The following is a 22,641-nucleotide window of genomic DNA, read 5'->3' as shown; positions in this document are numbered from 1 at the left end:
TCACCAGTGTATGTAACTAAATTCTCCACTCAGAGCAATAAAATTAAGAAAACCATCAAGAAACATTGGAGCATTTTTAAGAATGATACGAGAGTACAAAATCTATTCAATGAGCCACCTGTTTTCGCCTATCAAAGAAGTAGGAACCTCAGGGATGAAATGGTACATACAAGACCACCCTAGAAGAAATTGATCACACAGCGTACCGTTACATTTCCCTGTTTACACTGCATCAATTGCAACTCAGTTATCAAAGGCAATGTTATTTTTCATCCACAAACAAATAAGAAGATTCTCCTCAAGACATTCGTTACATGTGACAGTATGAACATCATATACGGCATCAAATGCCCATGTGGGAAATACTACGTGGGTCAGTCAACCAGAGCAGCGAAGACACGGTGGAACGAACACCGGTCTTGTATTCGTAGCTCCAACCCCAATTCAGCTGTGGCCCGCCATTGGGCCTTGAACAATCATAACCTCTCACAAATCAAGTTTTTGATCCTAGAAGTTCTGACCAAGAACAATTCCCATGAGGATTTGGGCCTGCGCCTTAATCGCAGGGAGACATTTTGGATCGACAAACTTTGCAGTCTGGTTCCGAATGGTTTGAATGAAGAAATCAACTATCACTGTTATGTTTGCGATACATTACTATTCACCACCTGGCACACTGTTTGTGCCTCCAGTGTGCATCTGACTACATGTTTCGAGAATTCGTACTATTTCCAATTTGAAACTTCGCTTTGTGTCACCTAGATCAGCCTTGCCGCATGTCCCGGACGTCGTCTGGGACCCAAGGTGCCACCCATGGGTGACACCTTCCGCAACGAGGCTGGACCTTGATCATCTTTAGCATATGAGGTTGATTTCAGCACTTGTCTGTTTATGTTTTTTATTTGTTTACTTGCTCATATGATATGCATTTATTGATCTAGTTGGTTACATATTTGTGTTTTCATGGAGTTTAGAAATATCCCTTTCTGCTGCCTTTAATTGTGCTTCAACTATGGAGTATTTCTTCTGTTTTTATTATTTTTGTTTTTTCCTATTTTTTTGCTATCACAATTGTGGGCATACCTCATAAATATTTAATGTCTTCATTCCCGCAGGCTAGCGGCAGCGACACAAAACTCGTGACCACTCGCATCCCGCTGATGCGAAGCGGTCACGTGTGCTACAAAAGAACCGTAGTCTTAGCAACGGCTTAATGCGGCAGGCTGAGTTACTGCAGTGAAGCCACACACAGGAGGATTCTCACACTCCGTGTGCTTAAAAGTATTTGATTCATGCTCAACACACCACTCCTATCTCATTACATACACTCGTATGCCGGTAATATTGAGGAATCTGATTTGATCCGATTCGATTTGCCACGTGTGCTACAAAAGTACCGTTGTCTCGGCAACGGCTTAACACGGCAGTCCGAGTTACTGCAGTGAAGCCACACAGGAGGATCTGCACGCTCCGCGTGCTTAAAGGTATATTTCATCACTTTTACCTTATTAAATACAAGCGTATGCCAGTAATGATGAGGCATCTGATCGGATCCTCTGACTACTAGATTCTATTTGTTAGAAACACAATTGGATTTTATATTAACCCCCGCTATCCACGACATTGCAGTTGGCCCATCTCTCTGTGGGCACGTACGCTTTGTTCTACACCATTTGCAACACCAATAAGGTAAAACTAAACTTCATTGCCTTATGTTGCTATTGATTTACATTTCATATCACTTATAGGGTATTCTTATTTTGTCTTTTCTATCCACCAACTATTGAAAACACTGCCGATCGGTATGTTAAATTTTCTTTTCTTTTTTACAACAAATGTGCATATTATGATGTTAATGTGTGTGTTTTGTACATATCCACTCTGACGACTAGACTTGCCCTGAAGAAGGAAATGATTTCCGAAATGCATTGGCATATTTCAGTCCGAATTATGTATGGATTGTGGCAATTGCTACCTCACTAAGAATTCATTAGTGACATTTTTTGTTTTGAATTTCTTTTGGATAAACAATCTTTTTTGATACTCAACCATGAAACAGACTATTTTTTTGATTAAGCATTATACATTTTTGATACCTGATCATATTGCTTTGAACTTTGAATAACTACGTACCCAGATTGGGCCCAAAAGAGAGCGGCTGTGACACCTAGTAATGCTACTTGGTCTCTAGCTTTTGTTGTATTTTTTGAGTCAGGGTGTCTCCAGACTTATCACAGCCAGCTCCTTCAGAACCTCTATTCTGAACATTTAACTCTTCTTTTTTTTACACCGACTTTAATATTTAGAGTATTTTTTGAATTTTGTGGTGCCCACTCATCTCTCCGTTTGCCATTTAAAATAAAAGCTTACACAATTCTCAAAATATTAATACAGCAACAATTATACAGTTTCATCCAATCAGGACAATTCTTAAAAATTCTATATTTCCTCGATACATCTTAATGATGCTAAAATCAAAGAAAGTGGACTACTGCTCACAATTTAACTGCAATGTGTGATTAAAAATCCTTCTTGCATATAAAAACCTATTAAATATTTACATCTTACCAAAACAGTTTGTGGACAAAGCGTTAGAAGATGTTTCTATGGATTTTTTGTCCCTACAAAACCTACAGATTCTTTTTATCCTACCCACTTTACTGCAAGCACCTTCTACTTCAGTTTTCAGTGAAAGGTTCATTCAGAACCTTAAAAATGTTATTTCCGCCAGAAGGGGCAGGAAAATCTTTTAATATAAGGCTCACATTCTAAAAGTGATTTTATCCCTTTTGATGCAGTTTGAAATAAAGCATACTTCTTATTGGAATCACTCGTCTCAATCCAATCATTCTGCCAAACTGACCTTTTTCATTTCGTGCGGCCTCCATTCTAAGCTCTCCATAGACTGCTCCATAGAAGTTGATAGCAGCTTATTTTTCTGAACCCAATTTGTGGACGTTTTGACAACTGTCATTCATAATAACCACATTTAACTTACTAGACAGAGAGTTCACAGGATGAAAACTAACTTTCCGAAACACAGCTAAAGACATCCACTTAAGGTGTGCACTCATGGACAATAAACCTAATTCCTGGCGAATTAGTGAGACTGGAACACAGTTTGGTGGGCCCATGACCCTTTGCCAAATTGGCCTTCAAGAGAAGTACATTCCTATTTCTGACTGTATGAAGTCCAATCTGCATCATAAGATAAGGCTGGCAACACCTTCGTTGTATAATAAGCAATTACTGGCATTAGTGACAAATTACCATATCTGCCAGTAATTCCATTCATTTGAGATGAATATGTTATACATTTCCTTTTAATACACTCTAGATATTCCTTCTTTCTTTCTTTGACGGCTATACATGGTTTATTCCAAATATTTATATTGTGCCACTTGATCCAAACTCACATTTTTAATTTTCCATGTAAAGGAGCATTTCTACTGTTTGGTGCCAATCACCAAACCTTTGATTTTCTGTGTGTTAATTGCTAGGTCATACGCATACATAAAATCGGACTGTGTCCAAGTACTGCTGCAGCTCAACGGTAAAAAAAAGACCAGATCATACACATAGGCTAAGTAATGACATTTCCTAGATATCAGACATGGAGGATAGGTATTTACCACTCTAAACCATGCACCCAGATCTGAACGGTAAAGGTTAAAGAGCGCTGGTGCCAAGCATTGGCACACTGCTCGATAGGAGAATATTGACACACAGAGTGCCTCCTCCATCCAATCACACTTTTATCCCTGTATGAGAGTGAATTGCAATCAGCATCTCCAACAAACCAGTAGGCATCTTCCAATTTCTCACTTTTTCCATAGAGTACTTCTATTTACACCATCAAAAGGCATAAGGTCCACATACACTATATAGAGAGAGCTTTCTTCTCCCACCTTTCCATTTTTATCAACAGCATAGGAGTACATCCACTAAGCTTGGTCCCGAGACCCCTCCTGCAACCTGCTTGGTACTAATAACTACCTGCCTCCCTCGTCCAAGCATTTAAGGCTTGTCAAATTATTGAGGGGAAAGATTTTACTAGTAACATCAAGAAGCACGATAGGTTAGCTCCAAACAACTATCAACCTATTGCCCTTCTTGTAAATAGGTAGGAGGATAGCTGTCTTCCAGGATTCAGGAATAGTCCTAGAGTCGAGGATTTTCTTAAAGAGAGCATCCGAGATTCCTGACCATAGGCATGGATCTGCCTTCATTACAAGGTTATACATTCCGTTAGGGCCCACCGCCCTCTAAGGTTTAACCGCCTGTATAAGGTGTTCTATCTTCGCACTATCAAACTCCAAGGACCAGGCACTAAACACTACCACGGACTGCTCCCTTTTATTATTTCCCAAGGACCCTTCTCATGTGGCCAGGGAAAGGCAGATGTTTCCAGAAACGACCCTGGAATGGTGTACTTCAGGAGGATCACAAGGTGGGGGGATGGGGAGAGGGGGGACAGGCCAGGAAGTCTGGGGAACGCCCCTGTTTAACTCTCCCCATGATCCCACACTTTTGATGGCTGTTTGCAAAACAGCAGAAGTTAGAAAATCTAATTTTGTTGTTGGGCACTACAAGTCCTGTAATCTCACGAGTACTGGGAAGAGGGCTGAAGAGGCCTGCTGGGGTAGTAGTCAGGCAATTAAGCAGCACAACCCACACCTGAAGGAACCCAAGAGGCATAAAAGGGCCCCTAAAGTGCAGGCAATAATGAAATGAGGCAGGAGCTTGAACTGTGGCTGGAGTTTGTGCAGGCGTAGCAGAGGCAGAGTGCTGGCAATCCAGGCAGAAGTGGGAGAGCCATGTTAGTCAGTTAGCCTAACTGCCTCTTCGCTCATCCCCACCCGTATCTACGATTTCTATTGTAACACGTCTGGTTATCCATTTATGACTAATTGGTCTTAAATCTGAACCCACAGCTTCTGACCGTCAAATTTTATAATAATTTCTTATTTCCTGTAATCCTAGGTTAAGATTAGTGAAAACTGGGACTGGGGTGATATTCCAAATGTAGTCTTAAATACAGGAAATCCGTAGAGCAGTTGAAGTATGCCCGCCACTAGCTGGGTAATGTTTACCCTAGATAAATAGGTTTATTCAAGAGAGATGTGTGCATATTAAATCTGCCAGTCTTTATTTCAGATCAGTTATGTTACTATTTCATTCACACGGTAGTGTATACTGCCTCAATAAATAAGTATGAATGCAGGTATGTATTCAAAGTGAATATTAATGTATATCAATACAGAGATTATTGAAATAGTGGTTTGAGCTTGTTCTTTCTGTAAAGAGCATTCCCTAAAAAAAGGGACCAGTGGTGGTGCCCTACAACATGTAATGTTGAACTTGAACAAGTCTCTAAATAAAATGTTCCACGAGAACTCTGAGGAAAGTTTTACAAGAGTGGAGGCATACTAGCCAGCGCTCCTAGGGTCCATAGCAAACCTGCCCAATCTTTTGTTTCAAAAATATTCTTTTTATTGAAATATTTTACATAAAACACTGGCTAAAGATGCAAACCATAAATATTAGCATTCATCACAGAATTGAGGTGGGGAGCTGCATTAAAACTGCAACTAACAAGAGCTTAGATACACAGTTCCTATATGTGGTATATTGCATCAGCAAACAATTTACAAACAGGATTCATTATGCTGATGGGTTGCCATCGGCTGCAGAATAAAACAGGCAAGCCAAATAATTTCTAAAAACAGACCATATATTTCTTTGACAATAGCATTAAAGTGAGAGCTCACAACATGCATTTTCATGTATACAAGATCTTTATAACAGGTTCTTAATGCAGGGGTTAGATGAATCACTTAACGTGGCACATATGGGTGGGATAGAGAAGGACAGCCAGTAAATCAATCACAGGTGCACACACTAATACATCCCCAGATGATACAAGCCATTTCATTAGTAGGCGACAAAGCCACACACAGATGCTGACAAAGAATTTAAACAAGATACTACAATTGTGCATGGCACTTGGCTCAAGATGTGTATAACCTAGCAGGTGTTGGGGTATGCAATTCTTGGGGTTAAGGGTTTGACATAAAGGAACAACATAGGGCCCCAACACAAAGTTCCAGGCAGGCAATTCCCCAGCTCAGTTATTTTGGGTGCTCGCTTCTCCGCCTCTCCCTTGGTTAAGGGAATCTTCGTCTTCTGTAGTGGCCAACTTTCTCCCTCTTCTCTGGGTGAGATGGCTCTTCCCTACTCTTGTGCTCTCGTCCCTCCTCCAGGCACTATGGTCCCCCAACCCCTCTTTGATGCTCATCCCTCTTTTCTATGGCCTATGGGCTCTTCTGCTCTCTGGCACTCAACCCCAATTCTGGAGATTAAGGGTCTTATCCCCCTTCAGGTAGCCCCCCCCCCTCTTCTAGGGATTAAGGGTTCTTACCCTTTCTGATGCACACCCCTTTTTCTGGGGATCACTGGGCTTTCCCTCACTGGTCTTCAACTTCATTGGCTTGCAGCTCTCCTCAGTATCCAAACAAGGCCCCCGGCCTCCAGTTCACAGACCCAATTTTAAGGTCCCCACCACCCTCCTACTGGCTGAAGCAAACATTTAAATTGGATGTGTAACAATTAGTCAATCATCACTATTGATTGGTAGGGGGAAGGGAAGCCCTTTCAAATTAAATATGAGGCTTTCTAGTCCAAGGAAGGGAAATTAAGTATTTTTAAGGCTAGCCACCATTTTGAATTTCTTTCCCTCTGTTTCCACTGTAGGAGCTGGTGTTCGTTTGCTGCTCTGTTCCTATTCTGCCTGCTGGATGTCCCTCTGTAGTGGACATGGTTTTGGGGTTCTGTGTGTTTATAAGGCTAACATGAAAGTCAAAAAATCTCTTTTAAGTTCCCCAGATGTAAAACCGATTTTCCTTTGAGAAGGGGGAGGGTAACATTTCTCCCACTGAATCTCTACCACTGTGGTGGACAGTTAGGCGTCTCCCATAAAGATCACCTTTCTGGTGTTTAAGGGTTCTCTCCATGGATGAATTAATGTTATCATAGCTTGTCTTTCATTAAATCTCTGGTAAGCATTTCTGGATGCACTCCGGGTCTTGGAACGTCAATCGTGGAGCAATATGGGACATGCCGTCCATAACTTTCGGTGCCCCCTGGGCATGATACTTCAGAAACAAACCTACAATTAGGTGTAGGCTTTGGGGCAGTGGAACAAACGTGTGGGTATATGGAAATAAGAACAGAGCAACACAAACTTGCATGGGGCTGTAATATAACCCTTTGCTGTTAAGGATTCGGTCTGACAAACAGCCTAGCACCCCGATTATAGCAATCATCTCTTTGTTCAGTGAGAGCAAAGCAAGTTCTAATAAACTAGGTGCTGGAATTAAAATGATCACAAAAAGGATTGTGAGATCGATGCAATGAATTTTCTGGAAATGCTGGGATTCAGCAAATGAAAATGTCCCATTTAGTCCTTTTCAATAACTTAAAAAGTAATACGAGATTAATTACAAATTACCAAGAAATTCCATTTTGAAGTAAAATTCACCAAACCGAGGAAACCCCATACAATGACCCTCACAGAACCAGCTTTAGTGGCAACCAATGCCAGGGATTGCTTGTACAGTAGAGACAGTATAGCGATCGTCAACCATAGCTGGTTTTTGGTGAACCTCTGCAAAACATAACCCTTCCTGCAGAAGGAAGAATGTCAGTCATATCTGTTATGTTAGTCTGAAATGCTTCTATTGTAAGCACTTTGTCCCAAAGGCTTACCTTTAGGCATATTAGCCATCTTTTAGATAATCATCAGGAAGCTTCCGAATAGATGACATGTAATCAAACAACCTGACATGCTTACTTTACCAACCGGGCCACAACGCTGTACAGCCGAACCGCAACATTAGTTACACTGGACAGAATTGTAGTCTCAATAAGAGTCAACCAATCAAGACTCCCTTTACCAAGACATGCACAGTTGAAAAATATGGCAAATGCAAACCAACAATAACCCGTCCCAATAGAGTATAAAACGGGAAGTGTAAAAGTGTGAGGCATACGTGTTTGGAGACAGAGGTGCAAATTTGGAGATGGCTGTAGAGACGAGCGAGAGCAGGAAGTTGGTGGCGGAAGAGGGAGAGAAGGTGGTTGGAGGAAAGAAGAAGAGGGAGGTTAAAATCTGAAGGATGGTGGAAATAAACATAGGGAGAGGAGGAGACCAACAATAGAGAGGTGCAAAGGCCCTGAGAGGAGAGGGAGAAATAGAACATAAAGAGGAGATTAAGGAAAAATGGAGGAAGTAAATATTAGGATAAGGAGGCGAGCTAAAAGTCCGTAGTGGTGAGAATGGAAAGTGCGAAGGAAGGAGCTTGTGGCAAAAAGTTGAGGAGAAGCTGGGGGGACAAGTAGAGAAAGGGAAGCAGAAATGTCCCCTTAGGCTCAAGCATGTGGTTGAGGAAATGAGTGTGCTGGTGGGAAGTTGTGACAAATCTGCTTTTGCCCTGCAAGAATACAAGGATGAGTAGATGCTAAATCGCACACTCAGCGCTCACACTTATACAAACCAAGAACCAACAGAATCATAAAGATAAAACAGGCACAGTTAAGAGAAATATACCTCGGTCACCTTTTGTGGCAACTTGGGCTAGGGAGGGGTATACTCTCAAGACGGGTGTTAATGTCGTTCAGTAGCATCCCAAACAGTGAAGAATAGTAGTCCAAAATAAAGGAACTACCAGGTTACTCACCGTAGTGACCACCTTACTCCAAGCCCATATTCCCCTTTCCTCCATACTTGTGGGACATCTCTCCGTCCTGTGGGACAGGACCGGAGCACTTTGTAAAAAGCATCCAAATCTTTTCCAAAAATGTGTCCCCCTTTTTCCTGCGCGGGGCCCGGCACGTGGCCGTAACACCGCCCACCTTGGCTCCGCCCCGCGCATCACCCATCAGTCCTTTTCTATCGCAGGGTCCAAGACCCATTAGCAATAACAGAGGAACCTTATTAGAGGGGACGGCGGGCGGCGTATGGAGGAAAGGGGACTATGGACTAGGAGTAAGGTGGTCACTACGGTGAGTAACCTGGTAATACTCCTACGTCCCGTCCCCTTTCCTCCATACTTATGGGAGATTCCCAAGCACTCCTTACAGGTTTATGGGTGGATGGAAATACCCCTTACTGAAACAGGTTCTTTAGCACAGCCTGACCAAACTGAGCGTCAGCTCTAGAGCTCATATCGAGGCAGTAATGCTTATAGAAAGCAGATGGGGAGGCCCAAGTAGCTGCTTTAGCGATGGACTCCCAGGGAACATATTTCTGAAAAGCAACCGCGGCTGCCTTGCCCCGCACCAGGTGTGCATGGATACCTTTAGGAGGTTTCAGCTTTTGGACGGTGAAAGACTCCGTGATACAGGCGGTAATCCATCTGGAAATAGATGCCTTCGATGCCGGCCTGCCCTGAGGGTTACCGAAGGTCACACAAAGTTGAGAAGAACTCCGAAGCTCGGAAGTCCTGTCCAGGTAGAACTTAAGAGCTCTTCGGACGTCAAGACAGTGTAGAACCCTTTCAGCCTCCGAGGCAGGGTTCAGAAAAAATACCGGAAGGGTGATCGACTGATACAGATGGAATTCGGTCACTACCTTCGGTAGGAAAGCCGGGTTTGTCCGAAGGACTACCTTGTCCTTGTGAAAGGCCAAGAAAGGATGCTCCACCGACAATGCCTGGAGCTCTCACTCTCCTCGCTGCCGTAACGGCGACCAGCAAGGATACTTTCCAGGACACATACTGGAGGTCAACCGTAGCCATTGGCTCAAAGGGTTTATGGCACAGCGCAGTCAGGACTACATTTAGGTCCCATGGTGGGTGCGGACTACGAACCGGAGGGTAGAGGGTATGAAGCCAGCAAAATGTCTCTTCACCACTGGGTTAGAGAATAAGAACACAGGTCTGTAGAAAGGTAAGCGGAAACCGCTGAGAGATAAGACCTGCAAGACAGAACATGAGCCCCTGACTCTGCTAGGGAGGATACGAAGGACAGCACCGTGTCAATCGTTGCAACCCTCGGATCCAACTCTTTCTCCAAACACCAATGACAGAACCTGAGCCATTTACTCTTGTATTGAGATCTGGTCGAGGGTTTCCTGGCTGCCTGGATAATGCGCATGCTATCCGCAGACAAACTCAAATGCTCTAAAGACTTGAACTCAGGCACCATGCCGCCAAGCTGAGCGATTGTGGGGAGGGGTGCCATATCTGTTCCCCTTGGTGAAGAAGATCGGGAGTTACTGGTAACCTGATCCACGGACACACCGACAGGTGTTGAAGTTCTGAGAACCAAAACCTGGCCGGCCACCACGGGGCTATCAGTAGAAGAGAACAGTTCACAGAGTTCTTCAACTTCCAAATTGCTCGATGAACTGGGGGCAGAGGCGGGAAGGCGTAAGCTCTCATGTTGTGCCATGGAATCTCGAGAGCATCCCCCAGAGAGGAGGCTCCCAGCCCCACTCTGGAGGCGTACTGAGGAAGCTTCTTGTTTACCGCCGTGGCGAAGAGGTCCACCTACGGTGTGCCCCAACGCGAGAAAATCCATGAGAGGACCTCCGCATTCAACTCCCACTCGTAGCTGACGACTGTCCGCCGGGTGACGGCATCCGCTGTGACATTCAGCTGGCCCGGGATGCGCACTGCAAGCAGCCAGACCCCATGAAGCACGGCCCACTCCCAAATCTGGATGGACAGGTCCACAAGAGGGGGAGACTTTGTTCCCCCTTGCTTGTTTATGTAATACATGGATACCACATTGTCCGTTCTTATGCGGACCACCTTGTTGACAATGAGCGGTCTGAACACCTTGAGCGCCAGAAAGATCGCCAGAAGCTCAAAATGATTTATGTGCAGGAGCTTGTCCTGAGGCGACCAGAGGTCCGAGACCTGAAGATCTAACGTCGCACCCCACCCCGAAAGGGAGGAGTCCGTCGTGATCGTCAACATGGGGGCCGGGTCCTTAAACCCCGCGCCCACCGACAGGTTGCTGAGAGATGACCAGCAGTCCAGGTCCACTCTCATGGAATCCGGAATCATTATCCGCTTGGAATCCGGGTCCACAGCCTGACGCCAGGAACTCCGAAGAGCCATCTGGGTCCGTCTCATTTTGAGACGAGGAAGAGGAAGAGCCAGTACACACGAGGCCATGAGGTCCAGAAGCCTCTGGAACCACCAGGCCGACATGCTCTCCGACTGCGCAAACATCTGACACGTGGCCAACAGATCCGCCATTCTGTCCCCGGTCAGATACTCGGCAGTCGATCGTGTTCCAACGAAAACCCAGGAAAGTCAGGTCCTGTGAGACCGTCATGAAGGATTTCTGCCAGTTCATCGACAGCCCAAGATGGAACAGGAGCTGAAGGATAGACTGGAGGTTGCCCGCTGCTGCCAACGGACAAGGGCTGCGTAAGAGCCAGTTGTCCAAATAGGGATACACATGGATACCCTGGAGACGAAGATAGGCCGCAATCACTGACATCTTCGTGAAGACACGCAGCGCCGAGCTGAGGCCAAAAGGAAGCACCCGAAACTGGAAGTGCTCCTCTCCCAAAGAGAAGCGGAGGAATCTGTGTGGATTCCAAATCAGGATATGCATGTACGCATCCTGAAGATCCACCACGCTGAACCAATCGCCCATCTGCAAAGAGGAGCGAATCTGGCCGGGTGTGATCATCTTGAATTTCTCTTGGGGTAGGAAAAGATTGAACTGGGAAAGGTCTAGGATGGTGCGCAGGCCAGCCTGGTTGGGTTTGGGCACCATAAACAGCCGGGAGTAAAAGCCCTCCCCTCGCTCCCCAAGGGGAACTGGTTCCACAGCTCTGAGGTGCCGAAGTTTCTGAACCTCGGCCTTGAGGGAGGGTGAGCCAGAGAGCTGAAAAGGAGGGTTGAGGGGTGGGGTGGGGTGGGGTAGGGGGGGCAAAGGTAAGCGGAAGCCCGCTTGAGCGACTGACAAGACTCATCTGTCTTCTGTGATGGTCTGCCACGCCTCCCAATGAGACGCAATGCTTCCTTCCACCGGGGTCTCGTGCGAACGTGGAAAACCCTCATTTGGCAGGCTTATCGGTGGCAGTGCCACCTGAACCTGATGAGGAGGCTGAGGAGCGGGAGAAAAACCGTGTACGCTGTTGTCTACGGCGGTTATTCCCCGCAGGAGTATCCACTCTGCGAGATTTGCGGTCGAGGAAGCCCCTAAAACCAGAGGAAGGTCGACTTTGCGACAACGGTCTCTGGGATTTGAAAGGAGCTTTAACCAGAACAGACAATGATTTAGCCGTCTGAGTGTTATCCTTGGTTTTGGTGAGCGTCTACATCAATAGAAGCATACCTATCGCAAAGGATCCACCCTGCCATGTCCTCAAGACCAATTAGGACCCCCTATGCTAACCTACTCACCGTACCCATGGTAAAAAGAGCAAGAGTAGGTGGTGCCAGTTTCCCCTACTTAGCTGCCCTGCACTGGAATGCCCTCCCCACTTCCCTGCGAGCAGAAACCTCACTCACTGCCTTCCATAAAACCACCCTATTCGCCGGATCTCTTCTACCCCGTACATTACGTTCATCACCTATACGAATATCTGAACTGTGTACGCTTTTTATGCTTGACTTGTATTACATCTATGCGCCCAATGTTGTAAGCTATGCATAATGTAACTAAGTCTGTTGCAAGTAACAGCGCCACAATGCCCCTGGGCTGTCTGTGCGCTATATAAATTTTAAAAATAAAAATTAATAAGTGAAAAAGCTCCTTACCATTGAATGGAAGGTCCAGTACCTTGTCTTGCGCTTCCTTCGAAAACTTAGTGGCATGCAGCCACGCTTGCCGCGAGGTATCAACCCCAAGCATCAGGCCCCGAGCCGAGGTGTCTATGTGATGAGCCGCAGCCTCCAGGAGATCCTGGGCCAAGACCCTGGCATCGGAAAGGCCACCTCTGAAATCTTCCAACCTCGACCGGAATGTGCTCCTCAAACTCCGACAGACCTTTCCACATCCGCATGTTAGCTCCCACCAAAATAAATTCTGCATTGGCCTGCCTGAGCTGCAAGGCCGAATTGGCAAAGATTTTTTTCCCTAGGGAGTCCAGGAGCTTGTCCTCCTTTCCCAAGAGCCGAGTAGCCGTCGCACAAGAGGATGCTGCAGGTCCGGATTGCAATGTAGCCGCAGCCACCAGTGTGGAGGAGGGAGGCGGACAAGACAACAAGGCCACTCCTTCCGAAGAATGCAGCCTGTACCTCGCGTCAATCTTTTTTTTGACAAAAAGTCACGAGTGTGGCTTTTCCCAAACTCTTCGGACCTTGGCCAGAACGTCCTTCTGCGGGAACAGGCCGGTACGCTCCAAGGGAGACAAGGTGAACGCCTCAGAAAGGACGCCCTCCTGCAGAGCAGGTGCCTCGGGCACCGCAACATCTAAGAAACTCATGTCCAGTACCCGGTCATGAAAAGCTCTGATAGAGCGGGGAAGGTCCTCGTTGTCCTGATCGCCTTGAGGGTCATCTGACAAGTCAGGATCCTGCTGAGCCGTGTCAGGGACTGCCTTGTCCACTGGGGGCAATGGTGGCAAAGGCGGAAGATCAGGGGGAGGCACCACGGGCAAGGGAGGCGCCGGCGGAACCACCGGAGGAACAGGTGGAGCCGGAGGCGCAGGTGGACATATCTCCTTGAAAAGCCGTTTGAAATATTCCCTCATGGGGTCGGTGCGCATAAGCGCTTGAAATTTACCGAAAAAGGCATCCTCAGGAGATTGTTTCGGAACCTGGGGAGGCCTCTCATGAGGTGGACAAATCCAGGGACGTAACAGAGAAGGGTGACACACCGACCCCTCCACTGACGTATCCACATAAATCAAGGGAGCCGCCCCCGCGGGCAACGAAACATTGTGCGGAAGAGGCATCCTGGCGTTCCAATCATAAACCGGCCGGTAAGGATGCGCACAAGGGACCTTAGGTTTACCCAAAGGACCGAACCCTAAACCAGGGGCCGATGGCGTAGTTGTAGGGGTAGTACCTAAAATGGCCACCGTGGTCGTAGCAGGAACAGCCGCCATTTTGTCCTCATCTGAGGGGAACTGCGGAACGTGAGGAAGTGAGGCAGGGGTCCCCATCGATGGGTCAGGGGTCTTAATTTTAGCCTTAACGTAAGGAACCCGGCAGAGCCGGTACTATGAGGCCTGGAATGTTTCTGCGACATACCAACCACCAACTGAGCATTCGAAGGAAGGGCCTCGGCACTGCCGGTAAAAGAAGAACCTTTCTTCTTTGGCCCCTCAGCAGATCTGGTGTCACCACAAGAGCGGGAACGGTGAGCAACCGCTTTCACCGACAGGGCCTTGCCCGGCCCCTCAGAACTGTTGGTAGCCTTAGCCTCTGTACGAGGGACCTCGGCCCGGTAAAAGCCTTATTGGCACGGGCCTCGAACATCCATTCGGTAACCACAAGCCCAGCCAAGGCCTCGGGGTGCACCCAGGTTTTGTTTGAGGGAAGCTGAAAGAGAGGCCCCAGAGCAAGCTCCGGTACCCCACGACTCAGTAGAACTGGGACTACAAACAGCCCACACAGGAGGGGCCTCGGAGTGTACTCCGGTGTACACAGGCCCCTTACGGAGACCCTCGGAGAAAACTCTGGTAGAATTATTAGGCCCGACAGGCACCTCAGGACAAACCCCGGTAACAGAGCGATCAACGCCCCTCCCGGCCCGAGAGGAACCTGGGAAGGTATCCCCCAGTCAGGGTGCTCTGAAAAGTAAAGAACTTACCGGGCTTTTCTTCTTCTCGTCGATGAACGCCTGAAAATGAGGAGGAGTTTGTCGGAACACCTCCTCCCACCGCTCCAACCGATGTTGAAGTGCCCGGACCGAAAGGGAGTCACAGTAAAAACAGGAGTCCCAACGGTGTTCCGGACCCAAACACTCTAAACAAAGAGGATGGGGATCCGCCCTCGCGAAGCAACGGTGACACGATGAACAGTCTGGAAAATCTAGTTTAAAAAAACAATAGACTAGTAAAAGAACATTAGCGAGAGCCAGAGAGGAAAACAGGGAAGAAAATCTTCCGAGGATGCAAGTGCGTCCGGCCCCGATCGTGCAGAGAAAAGGACTGATGGGTGATGCGCAGGGCGGAGCCAAGGTGTGCGGGGTTACGGGCGCGTGCCAGGCCACGCTCATGAAAGAGAAGAGGGACACATTTTGGGAAACAATTTGGATGTTTTTTACAAAGTGCTCCGGTCCCGTCCCACAGGACGGAGAGATGTCCCACAAGTATGGAGGAAAGGGGATGGGACGTAGGAGTATGTCCAATCAAGGTTCTCTACATATATATATATATATATATATATATATATATATATATATATATATATATATATATATATATATACACCTTACTTAAACACAGCATGTACCATAATAACTAAATAGAAAACACTACAAAAACCCATTGCTGTATAAAGAACATAGAATATGTAAGATAGCAAGATAAAGCACTCTGGGTAATGAGACCGGGTAGAAAAGGCAATAAAAACTATAATGTTCAAAAATATATGTACTTAGGTTGCAAAAAGGGATTAATGTGGCCTAGCCAGTCTCTAGGGCCCAAAATTGACCAGGTGGCAGTGATCAGGCAATAATACCTTTTGCAATGTTTTGGCGGTTTGACAACGGTGAACCAGACTTCTCAGCGCTATTTCGGAGTTAGAATTATCACAAGATGCGGCAGTCGCTGTCACTGTGTGACAAGCAGGTGTCAAAGCGGGGTCAAACTGAAGATGGCTGGGGTTCGAAGCATTATTCAAGCAATGAGGATCATGGAGGTCATCAGGCTCGGTGGTTGAGGTTCAACAGTGGTTGAGCTGGCGAACGGATGCACAGGCGAGTCGGTTCGATGGATACGGTTTGGAGCAAGCTTCAGGGTCAGTTTGGTCATCGACTTGATCAGCAATGAAGAGGCTAGCAGTTCAAACAGTCTCAAGCGATGTAAGTGCAGAAGAACTTCATTTGAGCTGAGGAAATGATGCGCTTCAGCTGGCGCATTGGCAAACTGTTTTGAATGGGCAGAACTGTGGCTCTAATGTTGTAGAGTGTCAAAGGCAGCTCTAGAGGGGTCCTGTTGGTTCGAACTCGGTCAAACACAATCTAATCCCGGCTGACAGCAGTTCGGCAGTCATGCTCCAGGGCCTCAGGGACGAGGTGTCCTTTACCTAGGCTCCCAAACACATGGGAGGTTGGCACAGACCTTCAGGGGTCCCGCAGTATGGTGAGGTCCTGGGCAACAGTGTGACTGGCAGAGATGCAAGTCCCTGGGTATGGTTAGGGGACAGAGCTCGTCTCTGCCTTGAAACACCTACCTTCACCTCACAACTGCAGGACCTTGGAAAGGACTGCATTCCCAACAGGGTCCAACAAAATCTTCTTGAAAGTCCGAAGTCCAGAGATGACTCCAAGTAGTGGTGGGAGACCCCTTCTTTTAAAGGCAAACGCCCCGAGGTGATTGGAGTAGATCTAGCCTGATTTAGGGGTCCAATCCCTGTTCTTGGAACAAGGGGACTTTGCCTTCTGACAACACACCCAAAGTGCTTTGTACTACACAAAGTGGAAGGGACATGATAGAAAGCTAGAGGTAGAGAGAAGCAAAATGGTGGAACCTTCCTGCTTCCTCAGCCTACTCTAACCCCCCCACCCCCCTTTCGTTCTCAATAGAATCAAAGGCCTTTTGATATGCAGCACCCTGGTGTGATGCTACCCTTTTTGTGAATGGGTGTGATCTTTGATTCTTATTACGAGGACAGCTTCCTGTGGAATGGCTGTCTGTGGGCAGGGTGTCAACTGCCGGTACAAAGAGAAAGCTGTCAAATGGCAGGAAAAAGAGAAGTATAAAGGAGGAGAGAGGAAACTGGACAAGGTGGGTTGTACAGGTCAGAGGAGGAGAAAGTAGTGGACCAAGAGAACACCAGGAGGAAGGAAGTAGCAGTGTTTAATGTGGAGGCATGTATTGAAAAAAGGTGAGGTACTGGCTCAGTGAGTGTGCAGGTTTGTGTGGTAGTTGAATAGAAGTCAGTGAAAGGTATGAATGTGAATGGTAATGGGTGGAACGAGAGTGTTTGTGTAGTGGAGTGGAAGGAGAGTAGTGGGGTTAGAGTAGTGCTAGTAGTGGGAGGAGTAGGAGTTTGGGAATTGTAGCAGTCATCTGGAAGGAGTAGTCATCAAGTCATCATGTGGGAGGAGGAGTAGGGTGAGTAGGAGTAGGAGGAGTAGAGGTGGTAGGAGAAGAGTCCGAGGAAAAGGAGAAAAGAAGAAAGGAGCCAGGAGGGAGGCAAAGTGAAACATCAAAGGGCCAGGCAGTTGGAGGGGAGGAGTCGAGAAGAGGAGGCAGATAGACTAGAAGAGCAAGATAACCTTGGAAGTTAGTGAAACCAGGTGAATCGTACTGAGTAACTAAGGCACAATCACAACTTTCCTATTAGAACACTAACATCTGGCGAGAGTGGGAAAAGTTAGTAAGCCTGTGAGGGAGGCTACCCGGCACTTAGGGAAAACCTCATTAGTCAAAACCAGTTATTAGATAGTAGGGATTACTGTTCGGTACCATGAACTGGGCATTCGGAAACCTGGGTTAGGGAGGAAATTATTAGTCAAAACCAGTTATTAGATAGTAGGGATTACTGTTCGGTACCATGAACTGGGCATACGGAAACCTGGGTTAGGGAGGAAATTCTCTGGGAGAGGAGAGTGAGGGATGGCCATAGTGCGACCCTTCTCCAGCCGGTGCCTTCAATCGAACCGCTGACGTATCTCTGTCCTGAAGAAGTAAACCATTGCTCATTCCACATACCCTGTGCTGGCTTTGTAATATGCCCCTTAACATTGTTTGGAGACTCAGCAAGTTATTCAGGCCATCTGTGACAAATATACACAATGTAGCAAGGTAGGAGAATGCATTCTCACCATTTACATTCAGCTCCTCCTCCCCACCCCCTTGATATCCTTTGGGCTCCCCTAGATTGGGGAAGGGGGACAGGAAAATATAGCTTGATGACCCCTGCTATAGGGTCTCAGAGTTTCTCTAAACGTAAAGAGTGTTCCATCTGAATAATCTGAGCAAAAGGTGTATGGAAATACTCCATAGTGCCTCAGGACCTGCCATGCTCACTCCGTTTTGCTGTTTTAAATACAGTATCACGGTGCTCAGTTTGGTTCGATTCAAAGCACAGTATAGAAAATAATGTAAACTATGTGTTCACCAGGTTTCTTTACAACTGAAAAGGATGTGCCTTTAGATGAACTATAAAAACTAGAGATCGCAGGATGAACAAAACAATAGTGCATCAAGCAGGGATAACAGTCTCCCACTGGTTCACGGCTGTAAACACAGCCTCAGGGATGTAGGACACAACTTGCACAACACAGGAATGCAGCGCCCAGACCACTCTTGTCTCTTGAACACAGTGCCAGGTATAGAACACCAAGCCCATATCCTGTCACTCTAAAACACAATCTGAGGCACATAGCGCCCAATCTGCTTGGAATGTTATAGTGCATAGCTCACTCTCATAGATGCAGTGCCCAAGCCCTCCGTTCCACTCCCAGGGATAGAGTGTTTAGCTCCCTTTCAGGGGCATAGTGACCATCTCACTTCCTGCTGTAGTTCAGTACACAATATTCTCACCACCTGGTTTGGTTGCACTCCTGGGAAAAAGTTGTTCGCCTCTGCCTCTGCTGTTGCTACGGCCTCAGCTCTCTAAAAGCTTTCAGCTTTCGCTTTTACTGACCTACTCAACTCTCTGCTCTCTCAGGTTTGTCCTAGTTCACAGCTCTCAGCTGTTTCAGAATGTTCAGAACTCCAAGCACCCTCCCCTTCTCTGGACTTCCAGAGTGATAGGCCGTCTCAGCTCTTTCAATCCCTTTAGCACTCTCAGCTCTTCCATCCATCTCACCATGTCTGGCTCTCTCCTGCTGTTTTGCTTATTCGTGCTCCGTCTCTGGCAGTTCCTCACAAGTGCCACCGTTGGTTGAGATTCTTCCCCCTTTTTATAAATTGTCTGCGATACTGGTTCTATATACGGGCTTGGTATTGGTCCCTTCTGATGGGAGTGTTTGGTGGCCTTCATTGAATGATTTGTCAAACCGGGTGCTCTTAGTAGACTGCAGAATATACAAATGACTGGCAGACCTTTTAAAGTCCCTTCTACAAGATGTGGATTTGCACCTGCACTTTGTCAGCCCGTGGCTACTCCTATACCTGCGTACAAGGTTGTGAAATTAATCTTTTCCTTTTTCAGATCAATTTGTAGTGTCACTGTCAGGCCCACCATGGAGCACAATCTATCTTTCCTTTTGGCTGGGTGCACACAACAATCCCTCCAAACTGGCGACTCCCACTGGTAGTGTACAAAAGTCTACACTTCTCCTGCACAGTCTGGAGCCCACTTAATTATCTCGATAATGAATGCCAGAGGATCAGGAAATGGGCAAACCTTAGTGGGATCTTCTCTGGCTTATGAAAAGAGGACTCTGGTGAAGAGAGAGAAAGAAGTCGAAGATGACTCCAAGGTTTCTGGCTTCAGAAGAAGGAGCAGGCGGAGAACCCAAGGAGGAAGGCCGGAGTGCGGGGAAGAAGGAGGGAGCAGGGGTCCCTTCATACCTCATCAAGTGTCAGGGCCCCAGCGCATGTCTCTTGAGGTCAAGCTTCCCCTGGGCCTGAATGGAGCATGTGGGATAACCTAAAAAGGCAGAAGCAAAACCACCTAGACACAGGTAAGGGAAGTCCCCCAACTTAACGGCGCTTCCATGGTCCCCATTCCCATAGAATCCCATAGGACTCTATAGGAATGGGGATTTACAAATTACCGGCGCCTGACTTCCGGAGTTGTAATCCCCCAGTGTTACTGGGAAGTGAGGCGCTGGAAAGGTTTTTCGGGTCCGGCGGCAACACGCCGGTTTCACTGGCACGGTTACCGCTGGACCCGTAATGAGGGCCTATGTGTCTAAAATATGATTTTAGCTCTCAAGTAGTATCTTTAATTTTAATTATAAAATATGATTTTAGCTCTCAAGTAGTATCTTTAATTTTAATTATAATTGTTCTTCTATAACACGCTTAATACTGGAGACCAGTTTCTAAGCGCGAGTAGTGGAAATGCAGCATTAGGGGACTAATACAAATGTGTGCGCGTGTTTGCCTAAAAACAAAACACACACACACACACACACACACAATATATGAAATAATGCCTGGGTGTCTGTGAGGGACAGACGAGGCAAGTACTGGTGGAATAACTGAAGCGGAGAGATGTACAAGTAAAAGTACTGTAATACATTCTCTTTTCCCTTTTAACAGCATATTATCTTGGTTTAATATAAGGTTAATAATACATGTTTCAAGTTTATTTAGTTGTTTTGTGGAGAACTAAAATCTTGTTCGGCAGGTGAACTTTGTGAAAGAAAAAGAAGCAGGCGTCTGGTAGTAGTATAATCCTTCATTATATAGCCCATTAAAAAATAATAAGTACTGCTATTAAACCCTCAGCATGACTAATAAAGGCCAAGTTTCATGAAGCGTAAAGCTTGTATCAACACATACAGAGGAGTAACATTCTGCTGCTCTCAAAAGGACACGCAAAGAGACACACAAAGATCATGTATACCTTTTGTTAAAGCTACAGGGCCAAAATAGTTGGTTTCCATCACCATTTTATCCACGTCCACCCCAGTGTCCACTATTGTGCCTCGATAACTGATGCCAGCATTGTTGATTAAGATGTCCACATTTCCAACACATTTCAGGATCTCATCTGCTGCGCTCGAGACAGCTTCCACATCTGCCAGGTCAAAGGTCACTGTATGAGGTTTGTGCATCTGGAAGCAAATGTAAAATATTAAAAAGACCACTTGTGCATTAGCCGCACCTTCCTCCCCCTGCTGCCCCCCTCTTTTGTTGTAGGTAATCAACCAAAATGGAAATATATGTTTTTTTTTTAAATGATCTGTCATTTAAACCATAGTCAAATGGACATTAATAAAAGCAAACATGGGTTTACTAAATACAAACTTTCCTGAAATATTCTGCACTTTATATGCATTCATATGCAAAAAGGACAAGCATAATCATGTGATGTCAGACCCCTATTTTAATTGGAGCTAGGAGTAGTAATGTACGTTTTTGCCTTTCATGCATTTTTCACTTCTGGCTAGTAACTTGCATGCACCATCATCACTCCCAGGGTAATTCTCAATTGTCAGCGTAGGTAATTGCAGTGTGACGTACTAACCTCCAGAGGGCAGGTCTACCCTCGATGGCATTAGATAACCCACGGGGATGTAGGCTGACTGGCAGGTGTGGCGACCCATCACAGTGTAATATTTTGACAGTGGTTTGGGCAGGACTTGTTGTCAGGGGGAAAATAAGGTGAAGGCTGAGAAAATGTGCTTGGTAAGATGGCCCCATGTCTAATCCCCTAGACTACGAGTTTTAAATTCCATATCACCAGGATCACCCTCTCCTTTATTTATCGGTTGGGGAAGCAGCCACACCTCCCTCCCCCAATACAATTACTGGTATTTTAATGCCATAAATGTAGGAATGCATGGCTCACAGACACACTGGAGACTTTCAAGATGTGTAGCTGCTCGGCACTAAATAACACTCATCTTGGGATCTCCCCTTAAGGACTTCCATCTACATGATGATCGCTTGATTGTCTATCTTCAAGCACTCCCCTTTGCACAGGCTGCCAGATGATGGGCTCTTCGAGTGTCCTGTACAAGCGTGTAGAAGTAGGAGACTGACACACAGGTGGCATATTTTTGGTTATAAGCTTTTTTTTACTTTTTCATTATTATTGGCTTTTTTTAAAGACATCCATATTCTAACATATCCTCCAATTTAAATAATATGGCGAACAAAGATACTAACCAACCCCACACAACTCCCCCCCCCCACCATCATCTCCATCCCACAATGAAACCTTGTACACTTCTGGTCATTCATACAATTGGCTCAGGCAATGTCATTGGACAAGTCAAGGCTGGTAATTGTTTCATAATCGCATCAGGAATGGGCTCGCATGATCTGAATATGTCCCACTTGAAACTTTCAGGCTACCATCATTGATCCGATCACTCTACTTGGGAGTAGAACCATGGATCCCCTAGTTCTAGAGGAAGTGTCTTTGTTGGGCTTCTGAGAGCCTTTCCTGTAGTTAAGCACTGATTTAAGATTTGCTATATCCCCATTTCAATATAAAAAGTCACCAATCCTCATGGAAGGACCCCATACAGTCGTTAACCATAGCCGTCAATGTTTCTATTATAAATATGTCCCAGAGTTTATTAATTCAGTCTGTTTTAGTCTGTATGGTCAAACATTTCCACATCTGGGACAGTGCTAATCTCCCAGCTCAGAACATTTCCTCCAACAGTCTGGGGTATCGATATTCCTCCCTGTTCATTGCGCGGATACCAAACAATGACTGCAGCGGGTCTAATGTTAGCTGTTACCCCTACTATTTCCTTTATCCAGCTCAGAAGTTTGGACTAGTATATCTGGATTTTGGGGCATGACCACCACATTTGAAATGATTTATTCTCTGCTGTACAGTTTGGAGAGCTTTAGGGAGCTCA

The 22,641-nt window shown here is 46.2% G+C and overlaps 1 protein-coding gene across 6 annotated transcripts in view; it reads right to left on the bottom strand.

The window, feature by feature from the left end:
- The window catches only part of DHRS7B (dehydrogenase/reductase 7B), a 461,566-nt gene that overhangs the window by 169,843 nt on the left and 269,082 nt on the right, over nt 1–22,641 (bottom strand). For all 6 annotated transcript variants that reach the window (XM_069645759.1, XM_069645761.1, XM_069645758.1 and 3 more), the window contains one exon: nt 20,667–20,877. In XM_069645759.1, coding sequence (XP_069501860.1) covers nt 20,667–20,877 — 211 coding nt within the window. The remainder of the gene's footprint in view (nt 1–20,666; nt 20,878–22,641) is intronic.

Source organism: Ambystoma mexicanum, chromosome 2p (genome assembly GCF_040938575.1).
Source record: "Ambystoma mexicanum isolate Mex_15411 chromosome 2p, UKY_AmexF1_1, whole genome shotgun sequence".
Classification (NCBI taxonomy): Eukaryota; Metazoa; Chordata; class Amphibia; order Caudata; family Ambystomatidae; genus Ambystoma; species Ambystoma mexicanum.
This window is presented reverse-complemented; position numbering and strand designations above follow the sequence as displayed.